Here is a 10,883-nt window from a genome sequence, read left to right as displayed (position 1 = left end):
GGCTCGTCAGGGGAGAATCATCCTCGGCGCTTTTGCGGGGGGGGTTGTGTCTGTGGCAGGGAGCGAGGAGCAGCTGCCTCCGCACGCACAGCCGTGCCTCGGCCAGAGCTGCGCCCGCCCCTCGCCTCTGGAAGAGGTGCTGGTGCGGGTGACATCCCCCAGCAAGGGCCGGCGCTGCCGCAGGCCGAGCGAGCAGGGCAGAAGCCCTGGCTGCTCAGTGCTCAGCGACTGCCACTCCCTTCGGTCCAAGCCTGGGGACTGTTCGACGAGCTCTTTCACCCCCAAGTAGGGGAAAAGCCAGGCTGTCCCTGCCTCATACTCACCAGTGAACATTCCCAAACCTCTCTCCCACCTGGCTCTTCTCTGCAGGCAGCTTTTCAGTAGCCTGAAAGCAAAGTTTGGCTCACACAACACAGAGATATCTGTAATTCAGAACTCGTTCTCCAGCAGGCGATGCCCATGGGCAGGAACCCATTTTCCAGACAGATCACTCATCTAGTTAAGAGCAAGGTCAGCGCAGGCAGCACACAGAGTCAAGAAGGGAGGATACACCTGCTGAAGAGGCAACCGAGGCAACAGCACAGCTAACTAAAGAAAAATATGATCAGAAACTCTAAGAACAAGAAGCTGCCTTTGCACCCCCACATTTTAAAGTGTGGGTTAATACAATTTTTTTTTCTGTGAAAGCACTTTTATAGCTTTAACTGAGAGCTTTTGACTAAGTGCTAAAAATAGCTGCTAAAAAGGGTTACACTTCCCCCATACTATTAGTTTTCAAGAACTGATTATCTTTTAGAAGTCCTTTCTAACTGACTAGAATAAGCCTCTTTTACTTTTGTCTTCCATCCCCCATCAGAACACAGTAATACATTGTCCTACTGCACACCAAGTCAGCATCTCACTTTCAGAGGAAAGTACTCTGGAGGAGCAACACACAGTGGCAACAGACATCACCAATGACTGAAGAGTTACTTAGTGATGTATCACAGAGCAGTATCTTCAATAGGATTGTATTTTAAACAGCTCACCGCATGGGTTTGTAACAGTTCTTACTATTTTCCTCTCATGATTAAATTACCTTTAAACCAACTTAAACTAGCTTTTAACCCCAAGTAAAAGAACAGAGCTCTATCAGCACTGCATATCAAAAAGTAAAAAGTGATTTATTGCAACAGTAAACTCTGATGAACTTCTGCTGGCATCACCCCAAAGATAAAAGATTTGACTCCCATGGGAGTCAAAACTGGATTTCTGGTCATGCTATGTGTTTTCTTATTAGCAATTGCTTGTGTTGCACGCCTGTGAACTAGACACAGATAAAATATAGAGCCATAAGAAAACTCAAAGACCTTTCATTAGTTCCAGATCTTTCCTAGTGAGGGCTGGTGACATCAGTAAGACTTACAGACAGAGCAAAACACCACAGAGCTAAAGATAACCAGCCTTGAACAGTACATTCTGTGGCAACCAAAGCCAGACTAACTTAAAAATCCAGAATATCTGTACCATTCCATAAGAATCAATGGGAGTTCAGGGTACAGAGTAAGTTTCAGCTGGGAAAAAGTAATCTTCCCTGGCAATTCCTCACTATGGTGCCATGTTAGCTTCAAACAGCACAGTAATTTCTCACACAGTAGAGTTAGCTGACAAGTTTGAGGAAAAACAGTGGAATAGCAAGCAGATGTTTTTCAGTTCTAGCCATTGCACAGCACGTCAAAGATCAATGCTACAGGAGAGATTCCTACAATGCAAGGCCAACTAGAAAAAATATTCAGCATAAAATTCAGCGCTGGGGCAAAAGAAGGCAGAGATCTCATCCATGGAGAGGTGTTTCCTATCTCAGTATTTCTGATCATTTAATATAAGGAGGCAATAGACTTGGCTTTAGATGAGGGGAAAAAAGGATTCTTTTGGCCCTACAGCAATTAAGAATGAGCCAAGCTGAAGTTTAAGTACAGACTAAATTTAAGTACCTTTGGCTTTAGTAATAACTATATAAATTCCATCCGTTTCCACAAAATAATTTTATTAGATACACGAATACAAAAGATTTACAAATATATTAGTGTTTTCAATGCTGGCATATATAAAGTAATCTGCATTTGAAGTCACACACACATATTAGTAACTCTGTCTCCAAAATACTGCATGAAAATACTTGGATTACTACTATGAAACTGACCTAGCAGTCTCTTTCTCTCTTTGTCAGAGAGATTTGAATCTTCATCAATAGCTTTCAATAGAGACAACAGCTCATCTTTTGTGGTCTTCTCTGTACTGGAGCGATACTCACTCTCATCAAGTTTCTGGCAAAAGGTGTAGCCTGCAAGGAAACAGGAGACATTCAGACAGTTAACACCACAGCCAACCACCCTCGAGATTCTACAGGCCCATCCTCCTTTAGAGTCAAATTAGTAATTGTAACAGCAAGTCTTTTTGCATCATCTCAGCCCCTTCTATTTCTTATCTGGGTCCATCACAAGAATAAACCTTCTGTTTAAAGTGTTACCTATTATCTTGCTGGGATCTTGGCCTTTCTGCAGAGCTAACAGTTTATCACTGACCATTTTATGCAGTGTCCCTGGGATCTTGGATAGAAAGAGAAGAAAATCAAACAGCAGCTTAGAAAAAGGCAATTCTGCATAAGAATACAAGATAACAAAGACCTGGTCATTTTCTAGTACTTACTTTTAACACATCTCTTTGGTGATCCACAAGGAACAAGATCAGGAGGTCAGTTTTGCCTCTAGATAAGGATTTGTTGTTGATAATAGCTTTAGAGAATGTTCTCTTCACAACCATCCTGTTGTCACTCTAAAGAATAGTGTGAAATAATGACCAGAAGAGGAGAATTAGTCTCCCTGTTTTAAGAAGGGCACCACCTTTGTTCTTCAAGAGTCACTGCTTTTCCTGTAGTCACATATTTAAGCTACAGAAGTGTTTTCTGACCAGTACCTGGGATATCTAGATTTTAGTAAGTGTAAAGTTAGGTATGTACATTTACCTCCTTCTGTAGTTTGAGCTCAGAATTATGGGCTGCAATAGCCATAAAGTACAGCAGTCTTCTGAACTCCTCCCTCACTTGGCTGTCTAGAAGTTTCAAATAGAGTTGAACTGCTTCTAAAGATTGTTCCATCTTCCCATTCACTGGGGAAAGATAAAGATACCTATTACCATATTTATTTAAACATTACAATAAAACATTTAAGTTAGTCACTGAAGAGCAGCTCATCTCTCTAAACAGAATTGGTCAAACAAAGCAATTAATTTCTGACAAAAATTTCTCATAGGCTGATGAGAGCTTTTGGCATACAATCTAAGAACAGCCCACACCCAGGCTTTTAGCCTGATATTTAAGAAAACTCACTTTCAATTAAGCTCAATCACAGTTAAGCCATCTTGAATGGAATGTGAAATACTGAAAAAGAAAAACTGTTTTGTTAAGAAAATGAATGACTTCTTATTGCAGAAATAGAGATCTCCCAATAAACGAGGAATATGTCCCAGATAAATGGGTTGGCTTGATGAATTAATTGCAAACCATTTTGAAGAGCTTTGCTAAGTTTCCATTTAAGTGGCCTTACTATGCAGAGTACCCCTCTTAGATGTGAGAGTTACTTATAAGAAATAGGTTGTACTAGTAACTTGCCTCTATCTTGCAGGGAGGAAGACTAAGATAGAAATGCAAAATACTCCTACCAACATGGAATAATAAAAATAACCAAGGCAGAGAAGGATGAAAAGTAAGGAGGAATAGGAATTATATGTTAATTGGTGACTAAAACATCAAAAGCTTTCTAAATTTTATGTTTAGACAGCATTTTAAGACATGCATGTTTCTATGGACAAGAGGGAAGAGTTCTGAATGGGACACAAAGCATCCCCAGAGCTCTCGCTTCAGATCTTACAGCCTAAATGCTTATTAGGCCATATTCATACTTAATTTCTCATAGATAATTACAGCACTCCAGCTTCACAGCCATTCTACACAGACCTGAACACAAGCTACTGAACTGCAGAGGGTCAGGACCAACATTTCAAAGCACACTCATCATCACAAGAAACTAAAAAAACCAACAACTTGCAGAAGTCAACCGTTAAGCTTGGCTGCTGCAGAAAATACTGTTTATCATCAGCACATATCTCAGACAAGCTCAGGAACAGAGCTTTATTTTACTTACCTAATAGTTCTGCAATTCCTGAATGAATTTCAGATGCATGGCTTAACAGTGGCTCCTTTTTTTGGCCATAGTATCTACCAATATTTTCAAACAGCAGTAGTTTCCACATGTCTGCTTTATCCGGTTCATCAGGCAAGTTCCTACTAATATCTACCACCATATAATCTGGAAGATATTCCAAGCAATCTATTGCTGCTGAGAGCCATTCATCTGTTCTGCAAGACAGAGTGGAGTAACTTTATAGTATTACTTACTGATGCCTTTCAGAGTTGCTTGCATAGTTTTTCACAGAAATTAGGTAAACTGGTTTCTCACTGCATGTGTAGGTACTTAGATACATTAGAAATTGACATACATACACACTAAAATGCTTTTCCTGACACTCTCAGGTAGATCATTGCCATATACCTCTTTGTTATGTATTTAATCAAGATTAAGAATTAGTAACCCACACAGGTGAACAGTCACAAGCAGTTAAACCTAAAGTTAGTGATGTCCTCTACTGTTAGTCAAGGACATAATGATTGCTGGATAAACAGAAACATGAACTTTGATCTGAATTAGATTGGTAAAAGTTTTTCAGACTGTTTTTCTATTTGTATAGAGTTTCATACTCAGCATTCTTGGCTTTTTTAATATGGTAGAGAAACTAACCTGTTTCCTCACAGGTGATTTTTAAGAAAAAAGTCATGATAGCAAGATGCTCTATTCTTCCCTGAATGCAGCAATTTCCCCTCTGACTACTATCAAATACCATACTTGCATTCAAACTCTCTTCCAGTGTTCAGCAGAAGCTCTCTCATCTTCTTATGGTTTAGAGCTTAGCAATTGCCAATCAGATCTAACAGAGAAAAGTGCCTCCTCACATCCTCCTTTTTACAGTACTGAAAACAGAAGATGTGTAAAAGCTGCAGAGGTGAGTGATGAATACTTACTGTGAGTCACTGAAAGCCTTGAGAATCTCCCTGTCCAGGTAGTTACTTGTGATGACATATCCAGGGCCCTTCCTTGGCTGTGGAAGCTGAGGTCTGATCTCTTGGTGCTCAAGTAAAGACTCCAGTAGTGGAAGGTCAACAAGCTGCAGCAGACGAGCAATTGTTTGTTCTTGCCATACTTCATTAATAACTAGGAAGGGTGGAATACACAAAGCACGTGGAAATTCAGCATATGCAAAAAGAGAAATTATGAAAGAGACAATTGCCTGTCCTCCCAGTCCTAATCTAACATGAATTTTACAAAAATAAGGTAGAGTGTGACCTTGACAACTTTAAGTGTATTTTATTACTGCAAAAGAAGTGAGATTTGTTTAGTTAACTACAAGTATTGGAGGACTGCTTTTTGGACAAGTCTGAAGTGCCTTACATTCATTGTGCTCTAATTTGCAAGCAGTCTTTGTCTAGACAAGGGACTAAAAACAGTGTAACAGTGGCACTATCCTTATCATAGCCTCCACAATTATGATCTGGCTCAAGTTCTGAGAGCTTCTAGGATGCACCAGCATTTTTAACCAAAGGGAAAACACATTAGATCATGGTTTAGCCTGACCAAGAAGCCGAGAAGAACAGTTTCACTGTCACAACACTGAAGGAGCACCAAATGCTACAGATACACAGTTAAAAAGCTAGGGAAGAGTTCTAGCTAACAGTAGACTGTAGACCATGACTAGTCAAGCACAGTAGTAGTGCAGGTAATTTAATATTATGAAGAATATTTCTAACTCAAATCAAGTTCTATACAATTGTGTGTTCTTCTCCACAAAGTTCAACATTGATTTATTTCAACTAGAGCCAATGGGTTCTGTCTGATGAAATAAAAACAGAAAAGCAAGCTGTATTTTGGGCTAAGTTGAAAGAATTATGGCCAGCAGGTAAAGGTGATTCTGCCCCTCTGCTCTGATGAGACCCCACCATCCAGCTCTGGAGCTCTCAGAACAGGAAACACATGGGCCTGTTGGAGAGGGTCCAGAAGAGGGCCACAAAAATGATCATAGGGATGGAACACTTCTCCTGTGAAGGAAGGCTGAGAGAGCTGGGTTTGTTTAGCCTGGGGAAGAGAAGGCTCCAGGGAGACCTTCTAGTGGCCTTTGAATACCTAAAGGGGGCCTGAAGGAAAGATGGGGACAGGCTTTTTAGCAGGACTAGTAGAGATGGGGCAAGGGGCAATACAAACTAAAAGAGGGTAGATTCAGACTAGGTCAATGAAGAAATGTTTTGCAAAGAAGGTGGTGAAACATTGTAACAAGTTCCCCTGAGAAATGGTAAGAAGCCTCACCCCTGGAAACATTCAGGGCCAGGTTGGACAGGGCTTTGAATCAGCTATCTAGTTGAAGATGCCCCTGCTCACTGCAGGGGCATGGATTAGAAGACCTTTAAAGGTTCCTTCCAACCCAAACAATTCTATGAAATAAAGCTAGCCTTTGTCAAGATATGGTGTTCAAAACAAAATACTATCAGAGTCAGTTTGACTCTGTCTCCAACCCAAGGCATCAGCCTTTCCAGTCCAGAAGTTATTTACTTCCCTCTCCCACCAATGTTATTTGGCTTACCTTGGCGGGACAAACTGTCTGAGATGTTTACTCGAAGGGTATTTGCAGGCCTTAAACTCAGGTTTTCCCAGAGATCCTCCAAGCTTTCTGGTTTGACAGGAGTAGAGTGAAACAACATGCTCTTCTCATGTCTGAGATTAAAAAACAATTTATATATTTATATATATATAAGTATACATATGGAAAAATCAAGCATATTGTGTAACAACATTTAGATATGGGTAACTAAGATTTAAAAATATTTTCTCCATATAAATACCTTCTCTCCTCCTCCCCCTGGCACTTCCTCTGTGCAAGTCACACAAAAGAACACGCAATACCTAAAGAATTATGTGTGTGCAACAGTTGTGCACAAGTGCATAGTTCCTCTCTTGATACTTGTCCCAGCCAGCAAGTTACCTCAATTACCACAGAGAAGATCGCTCATGAGGGGAAATTACTTTTTTTAAAAAGCAAAAAAATTCCTGCCTCAGAACCTCCAGAGTCTTAAGGCAGTATTCCTAACGGTCAAGTGAGGACAAAAATTAAGAGCTATTCTTGAAAAGCCTAGCAGGTGGCTGCCCCACAGCAACACCACTACTAAAGTTACAAAGTTTGTTCATGCCATCAACTAGTGGAAGGCTTCAGAAACCTGTCACCCATTTCTGTGTTTGTTGTTTCTTCTCATACCTGCTTTCCTATGCTATCAAACAACTAGCATAACTCCAGCCATAAAATTACTATTTCTCCAAGCATATTTAATTGCAATTTATATAACTTCTTTGGTTTATGGCATTGCAAAATCCTTTTGAAGTCCATTATCTATGTATCCATGTATGTGACAAGCTGTACCTAACAACAGATTTGTTCCTTTCTCTAAATGAAGAAACATAATCCAATGAATCTGTGCCCTGCCCGGAAGAAAAACACCTTCTTTCGAAACTAATAGAATATGAATAACCTCGTTTCATGACTGACTGTTTGTCTGATATATTCTAAGAGTTGCTTTAAAAGTTCTTGTGATTAATATATTTTTAAATATCATATCTGATTAAAGTATTTTTTATTTGCTGTTAATCTTCCCCTTTCCAGATAAAGGCTAGGGACAATTTGCTTGAGCACAGAACAAGAGCTAGTCAGGGGAGAAGAGAAAGAAGCAAGACCAAGGAACTATCTCTTTTTTAGTATCTGCTTCCAGAGTTTTCAGATCAGTTGGGTTGATGCTTTTACTTTCACATTTGCTGCTCACAAACACTTCAATCATATCAGGTGTTTTCTTTTTAGATCAACACTATTTGTAATTTTCAGAAGCGTGCCTTGCTAGAACTATTGCAATAACTATATTGCAGTAACTACATGAACGTAGTTTCTGTAGGAGTATTTTCAAAGATGAACACTTGATTTTCTTTGCTTTCTCCTAAAGAAACAGGGAAACAAAACCTCACCATTGCACTTCCCTCAGGTTCTCCAATAGTACAACAGAGTAAGAGTCTGCTGACTAAGAACCAGCCATACATGCATGAAGAAACAGTTGAAAACATTTCAAAAGGCTAAATTTGAAGTGCAGTAAAGCTAAGATTATAAAACCCCCAATTTTTACCCGTTTTTTTTTCTTTAAAAACTGAATGGCTTCCTGTCTCACGGCAGAGCTAGATGTGCAGTGTCTAAAGATTGCTCCTTTGCATTATCCTATTTGATACAAATGAATTCCAGTTGGTTATAGTGATTTAGAGCCCAACAGATCAGTATCTGCAATGCATTTAATTTCTACCCTTCTGCCCTCCTCTCCCAAGGTGGTATGGTAACAGACACACAGAGCAAGTAACTACACAGGCTGAATTATTTACTCCCTTCAAACTGCAGTTTCCTCCCTATCTTCCACCCACAAACATTGCCACAGTATCTACTTTCACTCCCTCAGGTCCTGTAATTGTACAAGAGTTTTCCCTTCTCTCCCCCAGAACACCTAACATTTTCTGATTGTTAAAAACTTCTTATCTTCACATTCCATGATGCACTAACCTTTGTGGTGTACACTGCTGATAATCTTTATCAAATTCAGCTTGGTTTGAGACATTTGTGAATCTGTAGAGGCTACTGCTGCTGTCTTCAAATACAGACCGTTTGTCTTTTCCGAAGACCCGAGTTGAAACAGCCTCAAATACTTTGTAATCCATCAGTGCTTGACACACACGCACTATTTTAGCACGGGAAATATCAACATCCCCAAAATACTTGTTCTGAAGAAGGTGGGCAAAGACCACATCCACTGCATCTGAGCCAATAAAACAGTCATGATAGCACTTCAGGTTCTGGCGACGCTTTTTCACTTCCACTTGAGTTTGAAGTGCATTGATAATGCTGCTCCAGACATATGTTGCTCCAAATGGTTTCTGTGCTAAACTGAAGCCTAAGAACATAGAAAGCATAAAGATTGAATTCATGCTGCAGTTAGAAAAGAACTGCCCCCTTCCTGGCTACTAGCTTTCATGAATCTTGTGAGGGTTTAAAAATCTTTGAGACTTGCAGTTTTGGTGTGGGTTGCTCATGAATTCACATTTTGTTACTTTCTCAGCAAGCCTGCCTGCCTCAAACCCATGCATCTCACTCCTCTGGTTACATTAGCCTGAAGCTTTGCCACCAGGAGTTCCTACTTTTTCAACCCATCCTTTCGTGGCAGGATCCTTTTGCACGCTCCTCCATCACCTAATGCAGAACCTACTCCTAAGCACACATGTTCTCACAACCAAAAGCTGTGTGTACTTGTAAGCCCCAGTTTCTCACAGACACACTGTGCAGCTGAAGAGACTTAACAACAATCTTTCCTACCAGATTGCACAAACACACAAACTACCTAATATCAGTGCTTAGCATATCACTAACAAGATCAAGAGCTCTCTTGAGACACCACTCACTTGGCACTTAGCCCACGGAACAGCCTTCTACCACCAGAAATCCAAATGAGATCTAAGTCTGTGTACTCAACGCCACTTCCTTGAGCCAACCAGCCTTCCATCCCCCAATAAAAGCACTGAACTCTTACTCATTTACCAATCTGATTAAGAATAGTATGCTAACAACTGACAGTTTGCCCAGAGGCTAGACTCCGACTCCACAAGGATTTAAAAATACAGAATACACTAATAAAATTTGAAGGTGGCAGCTGACTGGGAAGAGTTTCAGCCACTAGAGAAGCTAGAATTAGAAAATACATTTCTCAATAAATCAGATGAATAATTTATTAAGACAGAAAGAAGAGGAAGAGTAAAGAAATCAAATGCTAAAGGACAAAACATGGAATGAGGAATTGGCAGCAATCCTACAGAAAGTCATCTGGGGTTATGACAGACCTCAAACCAAATGAATTAACAGTGTCATGCAGTGTTTAAAAAAAAACACAACATGCCACTCAGTCTGGAACATATTACCATGAGCATTTTCCACAGAGATGCAAGAGATTTTTCCCATTTGGTCTGAAGTGGCATGAGAGAATTGCACTCCAATTTTGGAAAACCAGAATTTTCATCTGATCTCCATCTACTAGAGAGCCCAGAAATTAGCAAGTTGGGGGGTGGGGAGGGAGAGAAGTTAGGAGGTAGTAAAGACTGGGGGAAAAATAAAAAAAGAATACAGTAGTATTTGAACACACTTAACACTGCTGCAAAGGACAGCAGTTCTCTTCAGAGACATTATCAAATAGGCACCTGTTTTCTGAAGAGATTTATACCAGGAAAAAAGGCTTTTGAATACAAGGCACTGAACCAGACTAGGCAGAAACCTTCCAGAAGCTGCAGGTTCCAAAGCTTTGAAAGTGCAAGACAGACAAAGCAGCACAACTTCTGACATTTTAACCTGACGGCACCTTCAGGCAGGCAGAGCAAGCAGAACAGAGCACAGAGTTTCCTTCCAGCCCTACACTTTGATGGCTCACTATCCTCTCTGGAAGGGGGAAAAACCAGCCCCAGACAAATCCAACACCACCAAACATACACCGACACTGTTCCTCTTACCACAGTAAGGATAAATGCAAACTACCTGCAATAACTCTACCATTCATCACCGCTTTATCACCTCTTCCTTTAACACACCCCCAAAACCTTTTTTTAGGGGAAATGCTATTAAGCACGGCGTGCAGGTGACGAGGTTTCACAAAGTTTAGGCGCTCAGGGTGGGGGGGG

General features: G+C 40.4%; 1 protein-coding gene across 1 annotated transcript in view; it reads right to left on the bottom strand.

The window, feature by feature from the left end:
* Nucleotides 1–2,108: 2,108 nt before the first annotated feature.
* The window catches only part of DEPDC7 (DEP domain containing 7), a 9,727-nt gene continuing 952 nt past the window's right edge, over nucleotides 2,109–10,883 (bottom strand). Inside the window, exons 2-9 of the mRNA XM_010004271.1 lie at nucleotides 8,728–9,115; nucleotides 6,727–6,857; nucleotides 5,117–5,306; nucleotides 4,182–4,396; nucleotides 3,005–3,147; nucleotides 2,689–2,814; nucleotides 2,510–2,588; nucleotides 2,109–2,323 (exon numbers count right to left, since the gene is read on the bottom strand). Coding sequence (XP_010002573.1) covers nucleotides 2,109–2,323; nucleotides 2,510–2,588; nucleotides 2,689–2,814; nucleotides 3,005–3,147; nucleotides 4,182–4,396; nucleotides 5,117–5,306; nucleotides 6,727–6,857; nucleotides 8,728–9,115 — 1,487 coding nt within the window. The remainder of the gene's footprint in view (nucleotides 2,324–2,509; nucleotides 2,589–2,688; nucleotides 2,815–3,004; nucleotides 3,148–4,181; nucleotides 4,397–5,116; nucleotides 5,307–6,726; nucleotides 6,858–8,727; nucleotides 9,116–10,883) is intronic.

The sequence above is a fragment of the Chaetura pelagica genome, unplaced genomic scaffold (genome assembly GCF_000747805.2).
Source record: "Chaetura pelagica isolate M959 unplaced genomic scaffold, ChaPel_1.0 scaffold119, whole genome shotgun sequence".
NCBI lineage: Eukaryota > Metazoa > Chordata > Aves > Apodiformes > Apodidae > Chaetura > Chaetura pelagica.
The sequence above is the reverse complement of the archived record's forward strand: the minus strand, read 5'-3'. Positions and strand labels throughout refer to the sequence as shown.